At 38.1% G+C, this 23,484-nt stretch overlaps 1 protein-coding gene across 3 annotated transcripts in view; it reads right to left on the bottom strand.

Annotated features, from left to right (window-relative positions):
- Positions 1-20,682, bottom strand: part of JAM2 (junctional adhesion molecule 2) — an 86,728-nt gene extending 66,046 nt beyond the window's left edge. Inside the window, exon 1 of one of the 3 annotated variants that reach the window (XM_077118770.1) lies at positions 20,317-20,682. In XM_077118770.1, the coding sequence (XP_076974885.1) occupies positions 20,317-20,383 (67 nt within the window). In that variant the 5' untranslated portion in view covers positions 20,384-20,682. The remainder of the gene's footprint in view (positions 1-20,316) is intronic. The other 2 variants (XM_077118772.1, XM_077118773.1) reach the window with 2 other exon arrangements.
- Positions 20,683-23,484: the final 2,802 nt, after the last annotated feature.

Raw genomic sequence — 23,484 nt, 5'->3', positions numbered from 1 at the left:
TTTCATCCCTGGATGTCATGTCCCACATAGAGGGGCGGGCAATGGTTTCACTTGCAGAGTTGGGCTTAGAGAAAAAAAGGCCACACCTGAGCAACAAAGAGGTTCTTGGAGGTGACGCAGGCATACCTATAGGTAGGCTAAACTCCTCTACTACATACACAAGCTTCACAAGACAAGCCTCAAAATCAAGGGCTTGGCCTATTGATTTGGATGTTGCTAATGTTTGGCACAGTATCTGGGCTTTCCTAGTGGTAAAGTCTACTAGTTCCATAATTTTTCTCCCATCCCTCAAGGGACTTTGTCAATACATTTTTTTTTAGTTTTTTTTTTTTTATTAATTAAAGAAAAAAAAAAAGAAATTAACCCAACATTTAGAAATCATTCCATTCTACATATGCAATCAGTAATTCTTAACATCATCACATAGATGCATGATCATCATTTCTTAGTACATTTGCATCGATTTAGGAAAAGAACTAGCAAAACAACAGAAAAAGATATAGAATGTTAATATAGAGAAAAAAATAAAAATAATAGTAAAAAAAAAGAAAAGGAAAAAGAAAAAAAAAGACAAACAAACAAACATACAGACAAAAAAAAAACAAAAAAAAACCCTATAGCTCAGATGCAGCTTCATTCAGTGTTTTAACATGATTACTTTACAATTAGGTATTATTGTGCTGTCCATTTTTGAGTTTTTGTATCTAGTCCTGTTGCACAGTCTATATCCCTTCAGCTCCAATTACCCATTATCTTACCCTGTTTCTAACTCCTGCTGGACTCTGTTACCAATGACATAGTCCAAGTTTATTCTCGAATGTCGGTTCACATCAGTGGGACCATACAGTATTTGTCCTTTAGTTTTTGGCTAGACTCACTCAGCATAATGTTCTCTAGGTCCATTCATGTTATTACATACTTCATAAGTTTATTCTGTCTTAAAGCTGCATAATATTCCATCGTATGTATATACCAGTTTGTTTAGCCACTCGTCTGTTGATGGACATTTTGGCTGTTTCCATCTCTTTGCAATTGTAAATAACGCTGCTTTCTGGTCTTATTGATTTTGTTTATTGTTTTCATGTTTTCAATTTCATTTATTTCTGCTCTAATCTTTGTTATTTCTTTCCTTTTGCTTGCTTTGGGATTAGTTTGCTGTTCTTTCTCCAGTTCTTCCAAGTGGACAGTTAATTCCTGCATTTTTGCCTTTTCTTCTTTTCTGATATAGGCATTTAGGGCAATAAATTTCCCTCTTAGCACTGCCTTTGCTGTGTCCCATAAGTTTTGATATGTTGTGTTTTCATTTTCATTCGCCTTGAGGTATTTACTAATTTCTCTTTGTCAATACTTTTTGATTATCTGCTTAATATACTCTGAGATGAATCCAGGCATTACATTGAGCTATACAGGATTAAAGGCCCTTATTCTTATTCTGGGCTCCTTGTGTTTGGGTTATTTAAATAATTTATCCAGATAGGCTGAGTTAGATTATGTGCTACAGAAAATTTAGGTTCTGGACATAATAAAACTTTCTTCCTTTGGTCTCAACGAGTAGACGAAGTTCTAAAATACAGGCAATGCCTTTCTTTCCCCTGTATTCTGAATTACTTTAATCCCGACCTGATGGGCTTCATTCTTATCTCTAAATATCAGATTTTACATATATATAAAACTGCCCCTCAACCTATGTTTAACTTTTTGCGGAACTGACAAACTGTAGCGGCTATATCATTTTACATTCCCACCAGAAATGCACGAGAGGTCCAATTTCTCTGTGATGCTCCCTATATTTAATAAACCACTTTCTTACCAATTTCTATTTTCAATGTCTTCTGGATTTAACTCTTCTTAAATAATTTTGACAGCTGCCACATTAATCCTGGAGTCCATTACTTCATTCCTGGGCTATAATTACCTCTTTCTCACTAAATCTGTCCAATATGTAAGGGCCAAAATTACTGTTTACCTTACCCCAAACACCATTTTTTTGTTATACTGCTTCATTTCAAAACTTCTAGTGACTTTCTGTTGCCCACTCCATCAAATAGAAATGCTCAAGCATAATATACAATGAACTCGAAGAACACCAAGTCACTTTCAGAGCCCATTTCTTGCTCCTTTTCCAACCAATAAGACTATCTTTTCTAACCAATTAGAACTCTAAGAATCAGCTTAGAATTAAAATATGTTTTTTAGGTGGAACAGTGAATATATTTAGGGCAGTGAAACTATTCTGTATGATATCATATTGGTGGGTACATTACATTATAAATTTGTCTAAATCCTTAAGACTATACAATGCAAAGAGTGAACCCTAATGTAAACTATGGATTTTAGTTAATAATAATGTATCAATATTGGTTTTGGAGTGGAAGCAAGATTGCATTATAGCCCTGTAATTGAATATTTATTTTAACAAATGACCTCACTAATGCAAGATGTTAATAATAGAGGAAACTGGTGTGGGATAGGAACAGAGATGGAGGCATATGGGAATTCTGCATTTTCTGTTTGATTTTTCTGCAATCCCAAAACTTCTCTAAAACTAAAGTCTATTAATTAAAAGAAAATAATATGTTCCAAACCACTTATAACTTTATAACCATAGGCAAAGTGCATCAAGTTTTTTCCCCCCTTTGAAAACCAAAATGTTAAATTATAAAGAATGTAAATGATCACTGAACCAAACTATCTCATTTTACAAATAAGGAAAACAAGACCCAAATAAAATAGATTTTCTAAAACTATATCATTACTCTTGCAGATTGAATTATGTCCCACCCAAAAGGCATGTTCAGGTCCCAACCCCTGGTTCCGTTGGTGTGAACCCATTTGTAAACAGGACCTTTGAGGATGTTATCAGTTAAGGTGTGCCCAAACTGAAAGGTGGGACCTTAATCTAATATGGCTGAAATCTTCATAAGCAAAAAAAAAGACAGAGAAAGAGAAGCCACAGGAAGAGCAAAAACAAACAAACAAATAAAACCTAACAACACAGAAGTTAATGAAACACAGAGGAGAAAGGAAAAGACATGTGCACTGTCATTTGCCAGAAACCCCAGGAACCTCAAGGATCAGTGACAGTCAGGCACAGAAAAATGCTGTGGGGAAAAAGCATCACCCTGCTGACACCTTGGCTTCGGACTTCTTTAGCTTCAAAATCAGTAGCCAATAAATTCCTGTTGTTTAAGCGAAAACCGTTGTACGGTATTTGTTTTAACAGCCAGGAAACTAAAACAATTATAAAAGAAAAACTCATCATTCTAGGTCTTTAGATCTCAAGTCAATTTAATTAGGTCTTATTTTTTGCTTTTTTATGAACAAGCTTGACATTGATGTTTAAGGTATTAATAGGTCCTTTGAGCATACAGTGGAGATATTTTCTAAGGGTATTTAATTTATAAATTCAATAAGGAACAATTGGCAAATAGATATTGGAAATATAATTTATAAAATTAATCAATTTAAAGAATGAAGACAATTCTCCCTACCATCCTAGGCAGTGTGAACATAGCCTTGAGTTTGCGTATCAGAGAATTTGTGTCTCTGATATTCTTTCAGGCATAAAATGGGAATCCACTGTTCTCTGAAAAGAAACATTTCTATTCAACCTACACATTGGTGGAATAACTTTACTTGATAAAAGGCTTTCTGTAGCCCATGTCTAAAATTATTTGTCCTCTTATTTCCTAACAATTAGAAATAAATTTCCTCCAACATTTTAGCCCACATGATGAGATAGGATGGTCTTAAAGCTGATCTCATCATTATTCATCAGACTTTGGTATCTCACTGCCTACAATAAATATTTTAACCTATAATATGGTCTTAGAAACACATAACTGTTTCTTCAAATAATTAGGTCTCTAAATATATATTGCATTAGAGGACTATGATGCACTCTTGCTTCAATTTCAGAACTAAGAGGTAATGGAATGGGAGGTGAAATGGAACTTCTTCCTCCCTTAACATCTACATTTCATTGCTCAGCATGGAAATAAATTCTGACATAAATGACTGTGCATATGCTGCTGATGCAGACTCTAGGCTGCTTCTAAATTGGCAGCTAAATGCCTCCATTCCTTCCATTCTTTCCCCACATCCAGCATCTTCTCTAAAGAAGCCTTAGAGCTTTCAGATCCTCAGGGCTAAATCTGAATTATGATAAGTTAAATCACATGAAGAACCCGTGTGGAACTTCATATTAAGTTATTAAGGTCAAGGCTTTGAGCATTAAATGATCAATTCTGAAATGTGTCTAGGCTGGTATGTCACATTTTGGCTATGTCCCTACCCTATCAGAAGGCCATATGTATTCTCTTGTGTTGTTTGGAAGAGACACAGGTTTGATGAGAAAAGTTTGATTGAATCAATTTCTGTCAAACAAAAGCAAGAGAAAAATATTAAATGCTGAGGAATGTAATTACCTATTCTTACCATCAACCTATGAATATGGCATGCAGTCATCTGAGTGGATGTGTTTACACTTTAGGGAGTAAAATATTGAAGTCCCTTTCAAAGGAAATGAACTGAAAGTTTCATGGTACATCCTGAAGAAAAATGTAGCTGTTATGTAGTGGATTTGCTAATAGATTTGTTGTATAATTCAGGATCTTGAATTCAGTTCTAGTTAATAACAGGATTTAATAGGCATTTTCATTTTTCTTCCTGTTAGTGTAGAATAGACTAAATAGATTAAAAAGGGGGTTATTCAAAAAGAATTTGTGTTTCTTACATAGACCACTGCAGTTAAGGGTTGAGGTTAAGACAACCTGATTTTTCAATAGACTCATCTTGGTCTATTTATTTTCTCTCTAAACCAGTAGATTCTAAGGTGGGGTACACAAGAAAACCCAGAGGGATGCGGAAAATAAATATTAGAATTTTTATATATTTAGCTCATTTTTCCTGTTTTCATGACTTAAAATAGCTTGCTATTATGAAAATTTTCAAATATACAAAAAACTAGAGAAAACAGTACATTAATCCCATATATTCATCACCCATATTCAACAGTTACAAAGAGTTAGTCACATTTAGTTTATCTATCATTTTGCGTTAAGGAATTTTAAAGCAAATTACAGACATCAAATTACATTCTTTATCATTTTAGTAGATACAACTAAAAAAATAGAAATATTTAGCTAAAACATCATTAGAACAACTAACAAAATTAAAAATAATTCCTTGGCATAATCTATTATCTAACCCATAGTGAAATTCCCCTGATGTCCTTTTAGAAGTAATTTATTTGAATCAGGATTCAAACCAGCATTACATTTGCTACTTAAAATTTTATTTTTTCAATCTAGGGCTAACTCACCACACCTACCCCCACTCTCTTTATTTTTCTTTACATACCATTGCCTTGTTGCACAAACCTGTTCATCTGTTTTGTAGAATAACCCACTTTCTGAGTTTGTCTGTTTGCTTTCTTGTGGTGTCATTTTAATATGTGCATCTAACCTTCATTCTTGGTATTTCTGTAAATGGAAGTTGGCTTGCCTGGAAGCTTGATTCAGTTCAAAATCAATTTGGTGGGGTGTGCGAGAGTAGAGAAGGGGTACAAATATTACCAAGCATGTGCTGTGTGTGTCCTGGTGCATCACACAATGTTTGGTGGCCCTATATTTAATGATGCTAATATTAATCAAGGGTTTCTGGTGACAAAAAACTAATCCTTCTATTGTAAAGTTTTCCATCAACACTTGGTTTAATGTTTTTACCCACTCGTAGTCATATCCTGAATCAATGACATGCTGATGATTAATCCAAGATGATTATTAGATTCTATTTTTTTCTATTATCTATTATCTTGCACATTTATTAACTGGAATACAGACATGGAAGTCTTTTTCTTATCAATTAAGGCCATATGATTACAGTGCATGCATAAAGGAAATCAGGATAAATATTAATTCTTTATTTTTATTTCCAAATATCAGAGTAAAAAGTGACCTAGTTAATCCCAATGGTGGACAAAGAGTAGTGAGTTTCTATTTTATTGACTTTCTCTTTTTTTGTATCTTGTTAATTAGCACATTTTAAAAATGCAATTTAAAAAGTAAAAAGCATCAAGAGTTCGTACTGGTATTTCTAAATTCAAAGATAACATAATATGATTTTCACTAAACTTTTTGATATATACATTTTTCCTACACTGAAAATCTTGATTTCTAGCTACATTAACATAATTACTGATATGCATTGTCCTACAATACAAAAAAAAATAGTATCAAAAGTAATAAAACCACTGTGGTAGGTTGAATTAAGTACTCCAGAAAAACATGTTCTTAAACTTAATCCATTCCTGTGGGTATAACTCCATTGTAACTAAAGAGCTTTTTGAGGATATAAGGTGTGGTCAATTCAGTCAGGTTGGGCTTTAGTCTAGATTACTGGAATCCTTTATAAACAGAATGAAATTCAGACATAGCAAGAGAAAGCCACATGGAGGATCGGAAGCTGGAAATCAATGGGATCCAGCAGAGAAAGGAAAAGATGCTGCCATGTGCATGGCCATATGACAGAAAAGAAAAGGACCCATGGATCACCAGCAGCCTGCCCCAGAATGCCAGTTTTCTAGGATAAAGACCAATGTGCAGAGGGACTTTTAGCCTCAAAACCATGAGTCAATAAAATCATGTTTTATAAGCCAACCCATTGCATGGTATTTGATTTAGCAGCTGGGAAACTAAGACAGACACTATTTTAGACTACTAAAGCTTAAAACATATTTGCAGTTATATTTGTCCTCCAAAATACATTTTACAGTCAGTGGAATCTTGTGTTCTCAGCTCAGACTGGAATAATTCTTTCCTCTGTGTGCTTATATTATTGATTGAATGTACAGGTAGTTCATTTATTTCAATTTTTAGAGATGGCTGTTTTAATGAATTTTATTTTTTGAAATAAAATTATTTAAATTTCCAAAACCAAATCTATGTAGTAAATTATATTTAGAGAAGTACCTATTCCGTTCCTGTGCCTTCCAACCATTGTCAATGGTTTTCAGTTAATCCCAGTGTTTCTTTCACATATAAAATGTAGCTCACTACTTTGTACTGTTCTGTACCTTGCCTTTTTCACTTACTATATCCTGGAGATATATGTACATAGAGATTATCTTCATTCCTTTTTATGGCTACACTGCATGCCATAGTTTGGTATTAGTCAATCCACTAATGATGAGCAGATATTGTTTCCATTTTTTATAATAAATAATTCTGAAATAAATAATACTAAGCATAAATGAATTTTTTCAAGTGCCACTTTGGAGCAGGTTATCAGTAACAGGTCAAAGGATAGATAAGTAATATTTTTACATATTGTTGAATTTCCTTCCACAGCAGTTCTATCATTATACAGCGCCATCAGCAGTATATAAGAGCACCTGATTACACACAGCCTCACTAACAGGTATGGAGATGAGTTATATACTTTTGCCATTCTGGTAGGGAAGAAATGCTGCCTCGGGGAAGTTTTGATTTCAAATTTTAAGTTATGATGAGCAGGGCTTCATATTTTATAAACCATTTCAATTTTTCTTCTAAAAATGGTTCTGTGTTTTTGTTTAGCCATTTTTTTCTATTTTGTTTGTATTTTACTTGCTTTCAATTTTTTTTTGTTTGTTTAAAGCAACACAAATTTTTCACTTTACATTTTGTATGTCGGAAGCCTGAAGTGTTCTGACCAGACTAAAATCAAGATATTGGCAGAGCTGCATCCTTTTCCGGAGGTTCTAAGGAACATTCCATTTCCTGCTCCTTAGACTTGGCAGAATTCAGGGTCTTGAGGTAGCAGTGCCTAGGTCCCCATTTTCTTGCAGGTTGTCAGCAGACGCCGTTCCCAGCTTCTAGAGACTTGCAGAATCTTTGGCTCTTGGACTCTTTCCTCCATCTTCAAAGCCAGCCACGGGGTTGTGTTCTTCTCACACTGAATGTCTCTCATCCACTCTTCTTCCTCTGCATTCTAGTTTTTGTTAAGCAGTTCTGTTGAGATATATTCGCACATCATACAATCCACCCAATGTATATAAACAATGGCTCACAGTATCATCACATAGCATTGCTTTCAATTTTTAGGGACTGTTTTGGTTTGCTAAAGCTGGTGAGATGCAATATGCCAGAAATGGGCTGGCTTTTAAAATGGGGATGTATTAGCTTACATGTTTACAGTCTGAGGCCATGAAAAATGTCCAAATCAAAGCATCAGCAGGAGGATATTTGGACTCTAAAGGCTGGCTACTAGTGAGTTTGGGCTCCCCTATCACATGGGGAGGCACCTGGTGGTGTCTGCTGGTCTTTCTAGCCCAAGTTTAGTTGCTTCCAGCTTCTGGCTTCAGTGGCTTCCTCTGTTTTCTGTGTGTCCTCTCTTTTAGCTTTTGTCTCTCTTAGCTTCCCTGGGGCTATTTTTCTGAGTCTTATCTTCTTATAAAGGACTCCAGTAAGAGGATTAAGGCCTATCCTGGGGCACTCCACAACTGAAATAACCTAATCAAAGTGTCCCACCCACAATAAGTCTACACCCATAGGAATGGATTAAATCTAAGGAGATGATCTTTTCTTAGGTCCATATAACCTCCAAACTGCCACAGGGACTCTTTGTCTGAGACTTAAATGGCAAAAATCTTTTCCCAATTAGTCACTGATCTTTTGATTTGCTTACGGTGTTTTATTTATTTACTTATTTTCATGCAGATGCTTTAAAAATATTTAGCCAAATATATTAATCTTTTTCTTTTGTATCTGAATATTGAGTCATAGTTAAGGTATTTTTCCCCCATCTCCAATTTATAGAAAAATGAAGCTTTTTTTTTGGTGGAGGAGTATGGATGGGGTACAATTTTATTTATCTATTTATTTATTTATATTTAGATCTCTTATATTTGGAATTTATCTTCATATACATTGTGAACCACAGATGCATTTTTCCCCAAGTGGCTACCCAGTTGTTGTAACAACATTTATTAAACATTCTCCATAGTTTTTGAGATACTACCATTCTCATTATTAAATTTCCAAATGAAGTCGTGTCAGTTTCTGGATTTTATATTCTGTTTATTCATGTACTAATCCCATACTGCTTAACTATAGAGGCTTCAAAAAATGTTTTAATACAGAGTAGGACAACCCCCCCTCATTTCTGTCCACTAAGGTTTGTCCTGGTCATTATTGCTTCTTTATTTTTCCATTAACTCATTTGTTTTGATATATATTCTATTTATGTTTTTGTAGTGAATGTAATATATTGATACATAAATACATGTACATAACTTATAATCAAAAATATTGGCCCAGCCTCTCCAGAACATCAGATAGTTCCATCTCCCTACCCCATATTAGTGACAGACCCTTCTGATATCAAAAATTTAGAATTGCCATAGCCCAAGCAACCCCAAATTGAGGTATGGAAAGATCAAAGGGGATGGTGGAATTATACATAGAAGATAGGACTTAACAAATGAATATGAATGCTGAATCATTAAATTGATATCTCTTTTAGTCTCCTGTATTTTAGAGCAGCTAGAAGTAAAAACCTAAAATAGTGAAATTGTAACCCATGTGAAAGTCTGAAATATGTTCTACAACTAATTGTGGTGCTGTGCTTTGAAATTTATAGCTTTTTTGTATATAGGTTATTTTTCACACAAAAAAGAAGGAAAACAAGTTGATTGTGATGATAAAAAAATATTTAAGCCCTCTAGCCTCCTCTATTTTGGAGCAGCTAGAAGGAAAAATATGAGAGGAGCAATGGTAGCCCATGGCAAACTCCGGGATCTGTCCTGTAACCACTTTTTGAAGAAGGCTTTGAAAACTATTGCTTTTTTGCTTCTTTGCTTTGTATATGTTATAAGATACAATAAAAAAAAGTTAAAATTCTAAAAAAAGCACATGGAAAAGATGCTCAATATCATTAGCTATTAGGGGAATGCAAATCAAAACCACAATAAGATACTCATCTTATACCCACTAGAATGGCTACCATTAAACAAATAGGAACCTACAAGTGTTAGAGAGAATGTGAAGAGATATAAACACTCACTCATTGCTGATGGGAATGTAAAATGGTGCAGCCACTGTGGAGGACAGTCTGGCAGTTCTTCAGAAAGCTAAGCATAGAATTACAGTATGATCCAGCAATCCTGCTGCTGGGTATACACTCAAAAGAACTGAAAGCAGGGATTCAAACAGAAATTTGCATACTGATGTGCATAGTGGCATTATTCACAACTGCCAAAAGAGGGAAGCAACCCAAATGTCCATCAACTGATGACTGGATAAACAAAATGTGTTAATACATACAATGGAATACTATTCAGCTGTAAGAAGGAATGAGGTCCGATGTATGCAACAACATGGATGAATCTTGAGGATGTTATGTTGAGTGAAATAAGCCAGACACAAAAGGACAAATATTGTATTATCTCACTGTTAGAAACTAATTATAATAAGCAAGCTCTTAGAGTTAGAATCTAGGATATAAGTTACTAGGAGATAGACTGGGGTGAGAGAATGGGGAGTTGATGTTTAACTTGTACAGAATTTCTATTTAAACTGATGATAAAGGTTTGGAATAAATTGTGGTGATAATGGCATATTATTGTGTGTATAATCAACAGCACTGAACTATATAGGTGAATGTGGTTAAAACAGGAAAACTTAGGATGTATATATTACTAGAATAAAAATTAAAAGATGAGACATAGGACCATATAATGCAGTGAACCCTACTGTAGATGACGGACTATAGTCAGTAGAACAGGTATAAGAATGTTCTTTTATGGGTTATAACAAATGTTAGATACTAATACAAGGTGGTAGTAATAGAGTAGTGTATGGGGAAGAAGTATACCTAATGGATGACAGAACCATTTTAATAATTTTTCATCAATTGTAACAAAGGCAACTACTGTTTTAAAAAATAGTTCAATTATTTTAAAATGTGTTATCATTAATAGTAACAAATGTTCCATACCAATGCAAGGTGGTGATGGGATGCATATGGGAATCCGATATTTTAATTTATGCATTTTTTTGTAAACTCACAACTTCTATAATAAAAAAAGAATACATTAAAAAAAAAAGACATATTGTGATATATGCTCTTTTTAAAAGAAGCAGAATATGCAATCAAAAAACTTTGAAGACCACAGCTCCAGACAGTATTTTTCTGGTATTTCAACATTCTCAGACCACTCTTAGGGGAACTAGTTTAGCAGAGCTGAGATTCTTAATTTTAGCATTTTCCTAATGATAGACTGTGAGAAGATGATACCTTTGGACAGAGATGCTGGCTCCATTTGGTTTCAGGGGTAATTTTTTCAGTGTGAATGAGCAGGTTATAAATGACAGTTATAAATCATAAACTGTCAAGATCTCACAAGAAGATGTTACATTTGGAACATCTAAGTTAGTCTGCAGACCAATAAAAATGAGCAAAGAGAAAAGGAGGAAGAGGAGGGGGAGGAAGGAGAGGAAGAAGAGGAGGAGGAGAACAATTTGTTTTGGATGGTTTGAGCTAAAAGGTAGGCACCACTGCACTGCAGCACAGGGGTCGTAAAGGCGCTCTGCAAGACGTTATGGTGAGATATGCCTAGGAAACCTAGCTTTGGGGTAACTTAAATACTAATAAAAATACATTTTTTAGGAAGGTACAGAACACTATGTATAATATTCCATTTATTGAAAAGGTGCAAAATATGTTGAATAGTAAAATTTTATTTTTTAAGACATTATACAGGTACATTCACATATGTTGGAACAGGCACTCAGTTTTTCTGGAACTCTACATAGGAAACTTGAGAGTAGATTATCTGTGAGGAAGGTAATAAGAGTCAGATAGGTTGGAAAGGAGACTTATTTCCCACTTCAGTGTGTTTATGTTTGAATTTACCATATACTTATATTATTTTAGTTAAACACATAAGTAAATGCATTTAACAACTTATTCTTGCCTTTGTGTTTTTAGTAAAGTATTTAGCAAGTTTTTACAATGTGAGGAAAGCTATGACTTAAAACAGCAGGTGACTGTTTTGACAAAATGAGAGCTAGCAAACTGGAAAAGCCTAGCACAAAGGAAAAAGACCAGTTTATGCCTCTCATTCTTTACAAATATGAAGAGGAAAGCTATGACTTAAAACAGCAGGTGACTGTTTTGACAAAATGAGAGCTAGCAAACTGGAAAAGCCTAGCACAAAGGAAAAAGACCAGTTTATGCCTCTCATTCTTTACAAATATGAAGAGAAATTTTCCACAAATTGTCCCTGTGAGAAATTTTGAAAGCTAAAACCAAATAAAACAAGACAGGAAACCCAACAGAACAAAAATTTTATGCCAAGGGACAAGAGAGAAAAAGGCAAGTCTCTCCAATAAAGAACAAAAATTCCTGTCTGGTAAGCTCACAAGGATTCTTGCTCGGGACTTTTTGAGCCAAGACAGTGGACAGCTCGGACTGCAGTTCTTGAAATGACTTTCACAGGATTAGGTCCAGTGTGGATCTTTTGCTTCTCTGCTCACAAAATACAGTAGTAATTCAGTAGACGGAGAATATTTATCACCCTTTCACAGGCTTGAAGATCTAGAGAACAGAGTTTTGTGATCTTATCAGCAGGCATTCATTAAAATATACACATTCATTCATCCTCTCAATCTCTCTCTCTCTCACACACACACAAAGACACACACACACACAAGCACACAGTCATACACTTAGTGACACAGAAGCTCCTCTGCCTATCCAACAAAATAACCCTTCAAAGGGAAGAAACACTGGGAAATCTTAATACGGAAAGAAGACAATCCAGGGTGAAGAAGAGAAAAACATTCAAAGAAGATAATAAGTAACAAAAAAGGCTACTATTTCACCTTGGGAGCTGAAGTGAACATTGGAAACACTTGCAACATGCATGATTAAAAACTTCTAAAAAAACTTTAAAAACCTAAAGGCAACCTTTTATAAATCTTAGTTTTAAATTTAATTAACTGTACTACACACAGAAAACAATTCTCTGTGGTCATATGTGTATGCATGTAATTATACTGTATATATGTATATATTTCAATAAACTACATAAAAGAAATAAGCATAGAAGCAATTGCCTGGATCATTCCATTAGCAATGTAACTGGTCTCCCTACATCAATTTCCCATCCTGCTCATTCTCCATACTTCATCCATTGTAGTCTCACTGAAATGCAAACGTAACGGTTTGTTTCTCCTTACTTTTAGGATAAATTCAAAATCCTGACTATGTCCCATAAAACCCTTACCTGGCTGGCCATTGCCTTTTCCTCCAGCACCTCCTGGCATCACCCTCTTCTGTCCTCTAAGCTCTGGCCATGGGGAACAGCCCTCATGCTCTTCTGCTGGCTCTTGCCCAATGACCTCCGTGCATGCTGTTCTGAAACATCTCCTCTACCCCCTTCACCTGGCTAGCATATTATATGAAGCAGAACTTTTAAGAATGCATTTTAAGGTCAATTCCTAAAATAATAAAAGTAGACCAAGCTGTTTAAACTAGTAAAATGCATAGGATTTTATTTCTTTTTGGATATGGCTCTTATATATGTAGGAAATCCATTAAAACTTATAGTATGGATGTTTAACTCCACTGCTACAAAATTTTTAAAAATAGTAACAGTGGCTAGTAGTTTTCTAGATGAGCTATAAACATATTAACACATTTAATTCCCTCCATGAGGGAACATTATTATTAGGATTTATCACCGTTACAGATGAATAAACTGACATACACACCAAAATGAAACAATTTGTCTCAGGTTACACAGCTAGTAAGTGAGCCCTGAATCCAGCACCCGAGTCCATGTTCTCTACTGCTATACTCTGCAATTTGAAATAAAACTCATAAAAAGACAGTTCTAGATCACTATGAAATATCATATAACGGCAAATGTATGGTTGTTCTATAGGATCTAGAATATTCTTGACCATAACCCTGGTCACTCTGCTACTGTGTATGTTCTGATTTTGGTTGATATGTCAGGGAGAAGACCACCTACACCAGTCCCTACAAAGATGTCACAACATAATCTCAGGAATCTATGAATCTATTAGGTTAGAAGACAAATAAAACTTAAGATTGCAGATGAATAATGGTTCCTAATCATCTGACTTTGAGATGTGGAGGCTATCCTGGATTATTCCAGTGGGCCCAATGTAATTACAAGGATCTTATTGTATAGTATAGAATTTAGCTGGTCTTTGTCCCAAAGTCCTGGGATATCCTCTCTAAATCTTTGGAATCTCCAGTAATATGAGTCTTTTGCTTTAAATAGTAGGCTCTTGGGACCATACTTGATAGTTTATGCTAAGGAGCTGCCTCAGGGTAGGGCCAATCACACTGGTGGTCTTAGGGTGGGGGCTGGCCAAGCTAGAACTGCCAGCCACATGTCTAGAGAACTGGGGCTTACAACAGGACCACCAGGGAGGGACGAGGTCTGGAGAGTGAGTTCAATCACACGGGCACTGGCTCAATCACTCATACCTACCAAATGGAAGCCAAACAAAAATTCTGGACACCAAAGCTCAGGCAAGCTTCCCTGATTGGTAATATACATTCGTGTGCTAGAGCAGCAAAGAGAGGACACAGAAGATGCACATTAGGGGACCCTCCCAGACCTCCCCCTATTCATCTTACTTCTTCTTTTGGCTCCTTCCTGTTCATATCCTTTTTGCTATAATAAAACTGCAATCATAAATATGGCACTTTCCTGAGTTCTGTGAACTATTCTAGGGAATTATTGGGCCTCTCAAAGGGATGGTAGGGACCTCCAACCTTGTAGCCAGTTGGTCAGAAGCATGGGTGGCCTGGGATCCCCTGAACTTGTAGCTGGTGCCTAAAGAGTGCATTATCTTGTGCGGACCATGCCTTTAATCTTGGCATCTGACCTAACTTCAAGCAGTTAGGAGTCAGAATTCCAGTGCAGTTGATGTCAGAAGCTACTGTAGGTCCTTACAAAGGTAAGAGAGAGGCAGAAGAGAGAAACAGAGGGATGGCAGCCAGCAGTGACAGGCTTTTAAGGGGAAAGAGTGGGGCCAGGAGCAAGGAATGTGGGTGGCCCTAGAAGCTGGAAAAGACATGGGAATGCATCCTTTCCTAGAACCTCCAGGAGGGATGCAGCCCCACCATCACTTTGATTTAGCCCAGTGAGAACTATTTTGGATTTTTTTGTTTGGTTTTAAGTTTTTGATCATGTACTACTGGAACAACAGGAATCTAATTCAGTTGGGTTGTTTTTCTGAGTTCTAGCCTTGTTAACAGTGACACTTTCCAAGAAAACAATTCCCAGTCTTAAGTTTTCTTTTCCTGCTTTTGCTAAAGGAAGTGCCTGACCCAGGTTTGATTACCCTTTTCCACCCTCACCCTTATCTTTCTCAAAACATCAATACTGGTGTACTAGAGAATTGACTCAGCAGTTCTTCTGCTATATCACTATGGGATGAAAATACTATTTTCAATAATGACCTCTACAGATTTCTGGTGGTCTGACTTCAATAAAGACAAGAGCACTTGCCTCCATACTTTCGTACATCTTCTTCACCAAACAACCAATGTGATGAAACCATGGGAAAAGCAAATGTCTATAAATTCACAAGCACTCCCTTTATTAGACTGCTCACATGAAATGATAAACTAACATTCTCAGCCACAGGAAACCTGCAGTTCTCTTTATGTTGAAGTTGTTTATTTTTTACTTTCTTTTTTATGACCTTTCTGGCACAGTCCTGAAATGTTTGTCAGGTTCATTGTGTAGTTAGATTCAGTTGTCAGCTTGGCCAGGTGAGCATACCTAGTTCTGTTGCTGTGGACATAGCCAATGGTATGTGAACCTCATCTGTTGCTCGTTACATCTGCAGTCGGCTAGGAGGTGTGCTTGCTGTAATGAATGATGTTTGATTTAAGTGGTTGGTGCTTAAATGAGAGAGCTCAATGTAGCACAGCCCAAGCAGCTCAACATACTTCATCTCAGCACTCGCAGCTCAGCCCAGGCCTTTGGAGATGCAGAAAGAAATCACCCCAAGGAAAGTTGTTGGAACCCAGAGGCCTGGAGAGAAGACTAGCAGAGTTCACCCTGTGCCTTCCCACGTAAGAAAGAACCTCAGCTGAAAGTTAGCTGCCTTTCCTCGGAAGAACGAAATAAATCCCCTTTTATTAAAAACCAATCTGTCTCTGGTGTGTTACATTCTGGCAGCTAGCAAACTAGAACATTCACCAACAAGCCCATCTTAACCTTTGTGCTGATCAGATAACTGAGAACATGCCAGAATGGAACAAGTTCTTTTCAGAAAATTATGATGCTTTGTTCTTAACAATGTTTACAGAAGGCAGAATTTTCCTGGCATCAGTTGTCTGGAGTCTTGTTCTGTGGAAGTCCTACCATGGAGGCAGGACTTTGTGATTTTGCAAGAGATCCAGGCCTCTCACCCCTACCACAGTCCTTATTAGTCAACAAGAGCTTAGAGACTCAGATTCTAGTCCAGGTTTGGGTGCCAGCTACTACCAGTCATGTAGAACCAGGAGCAGACAACAGCTTTCATTCATATCCAACTAACTTCTTAGACTATGAGAGGTCCCTGAAAGCATGATGGCTTTTCCAAAAAAATATGGAACATTTGTTCCTTTTGCTTTGGGATATATCAACTTAAATGTCACTTCAGAGTAAGACATGTCACCTACTCAGAGTAAGTGTGTGATTTATATTGCAAGTATTAATTCTATCCGTACATGTCTTCCACCAACTCCACCTGTTCCTCAAACCATCGAATCAACAGGTATATATATATTTTTCTTTCTTTCTTTCTTTTTTTTTTTTTTTTGCATGGGCAGGAACCAGGAATCAAACCCGGGTCTCTGGCATGGCAGGCGAGAACTCTGCCTGCTGAGCCATCATGGCCCACCCAACAGGTATATATTTTAAACTTACTAAATATCAGGCACTGGATATACAATGTTGAGCAAATATCAAGAAGTCCCTTCCCTCATGGAACTTCCTTTTAGTGGGAAAGAAAACTATAAATCAACAAAATATATGTCCAAATATCAACAGGTACCCTGTCATTACAGTTTAAGCAATATTAACAACAAAAACAATACTCCAGATTATTAACAAAGAAATAAAAGATGCTGACAAAAAAAGAAGAAATGAAAGGAAAAACCAGAATAAACACGATATTATGCATAGTAGATTGGGAAAAAGAGTGGTACAGCCATATGTAGGAGGAATATTAACAAGATGAGTGTATAATTAATTAGGGATAAAAAATCCATTAAGCCTTTTCTTGAATGCAGAAAAAAAAAAGGATCAAGCACTCGAATAGAGATACATAGAGAGGAGTGAAGGCTGGTTGTCTATGGAAAGAGTTTTCAGATCTTCAAAACCAAGCCCCACCTCTTTCCTACTTAGACAAGTGAGCCTAAACAAGTAACTTAACTTTCCTGAGCTGGGATCGTTATCTGTAAATTGAGTGTGTGTTCTGACTCACAGGGTTGTTGAGAACTTAGAATGTCTGTGACATTCATTAGAGCAGTGTCCAGTATATACATAAGTCTTCAGTACACTGCTTTTGGATGAAACCAGAGTGGAGAAATCACAAATAGGAATACAGACAAAATCAGCCCTGAAAAACATGTCTGTGAGCCAAGAAGCAATGGCACCCAGTAGCAAAGAGCACACCTAGTGTTCAGATGTCCATTTCTAATATCATTCTCTAATAAAAGGAATCAGAGCTCCTTGGATAAATGGCTGATTCTAGAATGGAGCAGGAAAGATAGAACATGAACTTGGAGCATCATGTAATGACAGAAAACAAGAAAGTGCTAAACCCTCCACATATAAACATACACAATGATGGAGGTATGTCAAAGGGACCCAAGAACCACATGAAAGAGCTCCTAATGGCCAAATATGGAAAATTTGAGCAACAAAATAAAATAATATTGACTCATAAGTCAAAGTAAAAAATAAATACTCATGAGCCCATAATGATACAAATAATTGATTGAATAAATAGATAAATGGGGAGAGACTAGATAGATCTTCCATGCAGAAAACTTCCAATTATTTATGTAGCTATTCCCAGTTCAAGGAAGTAGACTTCCCCTCTTTCTCCTTAAGGGTGGGCTACATATAGTGACTTCCTTCCAAAAATGCATATGGAAAGGAGTGGGGAGAGTAATTTCACACTGGGAAACCTGACAAACACTACCTCAGCCAGGTGATCCAGGTTAGTGACAGCAGTCATAAGTCAAGTTGATAAAATGTACCCTTTATATCATGTGATGACAATGGCACTTTAACCTCAGTCTAATTATAAGAAAAACATCAGAGAAATCCCAGTTGAGGAACATCCTACAGAACATTTGACCAGTACTCTTCAAAACTGTCAAGGTCATGAAAACAAGGAAAATCTGAGAAACTGTTGCAACCAGGAGAAGCCTAAGAAGACCTGATTATCCAATGTAATATGATATTCTACATGAGATCTTGGAACAGAAAAAGGACATTAAGTAAAATGAAGAAAATATGAACATTGTGAGGACTTTATCAGTATATGAATATTGGTTTATTAATTGTGACAAGTGTACCATACTAATGTAAGATATTACTAATAGGAGAAACCACATGTAGAGTATATGGGAAATCTCTGTACTACCTTTACAATTTTTCTGTAAATCCAAACTGTACTGATGTTTTTAAAGGTTGCTTTAAAAAAGAGAGAAGAAAGTGCTCTTATAATGCCTGACCTCCTGACATCCCAGGCACAATATAGAAAAGGTCCCCATAATGCTTCCAAAGTAAATTCCTGTAGGAATCAGGATTAGAAAAGCCCATGCCATATTTACTCAAATCCTGAAGAAAAGATGATTCTGCTCATTAATACAACTCTTTCTTTGCCTCTTGGATGTTTCTTGGCTACAATTTCAAACTCAGGGTGTACTGTGTCTTTTTCTTAATTTTCTCTGTTTTTAATTAATGACACCTGTACAAAAAAGCTCAGGCTTTTATATTTGAAATTTAGGATTTTCAGCACAACTTTCCCAGTAGTTTTGTTATAATTCCTCCAGCCTGCTCCTTTGTTGCCTTCCAGCATTCAGTGCATTTTCCCCCCAGTTTGTTAAACTTCAACATGATACCGATTTTGGTTTTAAAATTAAGTAATGGTTTTATTGTGCAAGCTTGCCTTCTTGGTTTGATTTCCTATAATATAGGTCAGCACATGGCCCTTCACTGAGACTACTTGCACCTTCCTCCCCCACTGAAGGACACAGCCAACACCAAGCGAAACAGCAATAATCACTCGGCAATGAGAGTGTGAGAAAGTCATTGTGTCTTGCTATTAGACACTAACCCGGCAAGTTATTTTAAAGCAGTATAATACCAGAGCTTGAATAGCAACAATAACAACTAAGTCTAAAAAGAAAGAAGGGGGGAGGGAGGAAGGGAGAGAGAGGCGGGGGGGGGGGGACCTCTTAAGGTTCTTAAAGGCCATTGTAGTTTCCTCCACTTTTCCTAAAAAGTCAACGTAAAGGAAACAAAATAAAAGAAAATGTTCTCACGATTTAAATGCTCATGAACCCGGAATCCGTGCGTGAAAATCCTGTTTAAAACCATCCCGTGAAATTGGCTTTGTAGCGCGCCCCCCCCCACAACCCTCGCTAATCCATCATTCAGCTTCTGCATCTTTCTAACAATCATCCCATTGGACGTCTCCCGAAGCCACAGCAGCGAGCTAGAGTCGCCAAACCAGACTCCTCCAACTGCATGTCGCTGTGCAGGTGGGGAGGATAAAAGTAATTGAGGTTCGGCAGCCATGGATTCAACTCCCCTCAAGCGCACCGCACATTTGGGACTCCGTGAAGTCCAGAAAACTCTAACACTGCCTCCTCCTCCGCTACTTCAAGTGCGGCAGGCGCCTCCGAGTGATGCCATCTTGGTACTTAGTGAGTTCTGCATTGTGCCCACGTCCCTGTGTCTTTGAAAACTTATTCCACTTTGCTTGCAAGAAAGATGAGAGCCTGACGGTGTGGACCCTTAATTTTCTCTAACCAGAATTCATAAAATCAGATGCTGTTCACAATAAACTAAAGAACATCGGCGATGCTCGCCTGAGGCTCCGCGCCCCGCTTCCCGGCTAGCAGGGTGCAAGGGCAGATGCCCCGCAGCAGACCCTCGGCCCGGGGCCCTGGAGACCACCGTCCTGCGAGCGCGACATTGAGGGGCTACTGGCTTGGGGGAGGGAGGTCCATGCAGCAGACCGTGCGAAGTGGGAGGGGGCAGGTACCCGCGCAACTTACAGCCCAGGGCGACCACCAGGTAGCGCAGCAGCAGCAGGAGGAGGTGGCGGCGGCTCCTCCTCGCCATCTTCCGGGGGCGTGGAGGCGTGGGGGCGAACTGTCTTTGCCTTCGAGGCCGAGGGTCCTGGCGTCGGCAGCGAGGGAGGCTGTGCCGGGGAACCCTGAACTTCTGGGGCGGGAAAGAAGAAACTCGCAAAGGGGAAGGAGAGTTGCGGAGGGGGCGGACCCTGGAGGGACGTCAGTTGCCCCCGCCCAGGGGCGCCGTCTCAGCTGGATGCTCTGGGGCAGGTCTTCCCGAGCCCTGGGACCGGGAATCTCCAGCCTTTCTCTTTGGGGGGTGGGAGAGCGTGAGAGGGGGAGGGCCGTGGAAGTCGGCCGAGGTGTCCGCGGGGTCCTAATGAGGGGGCTGGTCAAGGCGGAAGGGGAAGCCCTGGCGGCGTGTCCCCCCGCCGGCCGCGCGGCTGGGATTGATCGGCTTTGTGTCTGGTTCGCGCGGGGCTGCCAGCTGTCTGCAGGGCGAGGAGCCCGGAGGCGGGCGGCGCGCGGGGGTGGTGTGGCGAGGGCGCACCCCGTCTGCCCTCCTCCAACTCTTCTCCTGCTCTGCGTGGCACAGAACTTCTTTTCGGTTCGGAGCTAAGTGGTGGAGACTTTTGGAAAATTTCAGGCCAGTGGGCGAAGCTGCGGGGAAGGCACTTGGAGGTGATGGGTGGGGTGCGCCGGCTCCACCTCGGACTCGAGTTTTAAAAAAAAAAAAAAAATCGAGACTCACGCGAGAAGGCAGGTCTCAGATTTTAGCAGCAGCTTTGGCTCCTGAGCTTTTGTGCTCCTTGGAGACTTAAGTGTATTTTGTGTTCTTGGCTTTTTCACCTGCCAGAGTTAAAAAGTTCATCTGAGGGTGTGAAATATTTATCATGCTTTTGTCCTGTTATATAACTGCTGTCTTTGGAGTTTTCCACATGTTAAAACTCTACAGCTGCCCTTTGTCAGGTTTATTTTTGGTATACTGTGATTTTAAAAGGGAAACCATTATGAATGCTCTGTTTCGTTCTTTAAAATTGGCCAGCACTTACATTGCACATACTACAAAGGTTAAACAGGCAATTTTTATATTTGCTCCTGGGGACCAAAAAAATGTTTGGTGCATTTAAGAGCTTCCAACATGGACAGGTCTTGTGAAAGGCCATTTCAGCAAGAACTTGTTTTACATCAACCTTTAAAAAACAAATTGATTTAGTGGTGCACACACAAGAATTCAGCTGGCTCAGTGGACAAAGGCGACCAGGGTTTCTATATGCAGAGCTGTGAGGAATGAGGCATCCTTGCTGTTACCTTGGTGACGGTGATGGAAGCTTTGTGCCCCTGGGAGTAGGGAGTGGGGAGAGTGTGGTGAGAGGGGAGGAGGACCCAGGGAGCCCAGAAAGGGAAGTCAACATGGCAAAAATGTGAAAGCCACATACCTATGTCAAACACGAAGAAGGGGCCAGATTAAATGACAGACTTATGTCCGTTTTTAGGGCAATGCCAGAAAACAACGTTTTAAAAGAAAATTTGTTAGCATCTTCTTTCCTCATTCTTTCTCTCTCTTTTACTCCTCCCTAAAGATACATAGAAAAAGTCATAAAAAAATTTTTATGACATTCTTTGTGAGAAATTGATTCACTCCGTTATTTAATTGACACATGGTCGAGGCGTTTGTCAAACGGTTACAATGAGCCAGATGTAGCCATTGGTAGAAAAGATTGTGGGACAATGGTGAACAACACTGAGTTTTTGCTGCTAATGAGCTTACCATCTTGAGGAAAGAGAAAGTCCCGTCTGAAAATAACTCTAATGCAATGTAATAAGGACTCAAAGGAAATAAAATAATATCTATATTTTACTGAGAAATTTCTCAGTGATGGAGGCTGAAAAATGCAGTATTCAATTCCCCAACAACTCTGTAAGGGAGGTAATGTTACCATTTCCACTTTACAGATGAGAAAACTAGGGTGAGAGATGCTAAATGGTTTGCCCAAGGTCAAGGATAAGGGGAAGCTCTTTCTGATAGAGGAGAAGGGAGGAGCTTCAGTTGATTTCTTATTAGTCTTAAAAATGAACCAAACTGAAACCTCAAATTCACTACCACATATTAACTTTTGTAGCAACTGAATTATTTTATAAAACTAGCTTTTATTTCCTATCGAATCGTATATTTAAATAGTCAAGCTTTAAGTGAACTATAACCTGAAAGCTTGCTAACCTTTGATGTAGCCAGAAGGCAAACACTTAAAATATAAAAAGCCTCACTGAACTATAGTCTGTAACTTTTTGAAGTAGCTAAAAGCAAAAGCCCATAACTATGTAAAGCACTAGACTGCCATGCCGATGCTTGGATGCTAATGCTTGCCTGGATGTTTTGATAATAATGCTTTATTAAGTAGATATATAAACCTTATCTGTAAGTTTCTTGAAGAGTGTAACATTTCTTGAAAACTCGTGACTTAGCAAACTCTTATCTTGTCTTGTCTTTGTGTCTGTGAAACTTGAAGGAGATTATGACCATTACAACACACTGAACTGTAACCCAAATGCCTGAATATTTGGATAATGATATTTTGCTTTGTAACTTGTGACCAGTTCTGTCAAGACACTCTATCTCAATTTATGTAAAGGGGACAGCAATAGGACCCTCTTATTTTCCCACTTTAAACCTACTACCCGTTCATGTAGCTTCCTAATGCATGTGGATCCCTAATAATTACTTAGGAAGTAGCATGAGTCAGTCCAGAATTAACTATCCAATTTTCTGCAGTTTGGAGAAACAGCTGAGGTTTTAATCTCCTGTTCTCTTTGTGCTGCATGCCACAATTAAAACTCTTTCTCTCTTTGAAATCCTGGTGTCTCAGAATTGGTCACTGAGCACCTCTCAGGTAGAGAATCTGAGTTTTGTGCAGTATCAATTGGTGACCACGAAGGGACCAACGGGCCATAAGGAGTCCAACCACACAAAGTTCTGGAGCCCTAGCTGGACAGATGAGCACAGCAATTGAGTCTCTAGACTAACTGACTGAGTTTGTCCTGTCCAGCTGGCATTGCAGGCTTGTCAGTGTTTTCAGCATTTCAAAGGGAGAAACATTTCAAGACCAAGCTCAAATTGGATGAGTAGGTTATCAAAGGTAGAAGTGAACC

Source organism: Tamandua tetradactyla, chromosome 10, assembly GCF_023851605.1.
Source record: "Tamandua tetradactyla isolate mTamTet1 chromosome 10, mTamTet1.pri, whole genome shotgun sequence".
Lineage (NCBI taxonomy): Eukaryota > Metazoa > Chordata > Mammalia > Pilosa > Myrmecophagidae > Tamandua > Tamandua tetradactyla.
Note: the sequence above shows the minus strand (reverse complement) of the source record. Positions and strands in the feature narration are given on the sequence as shown.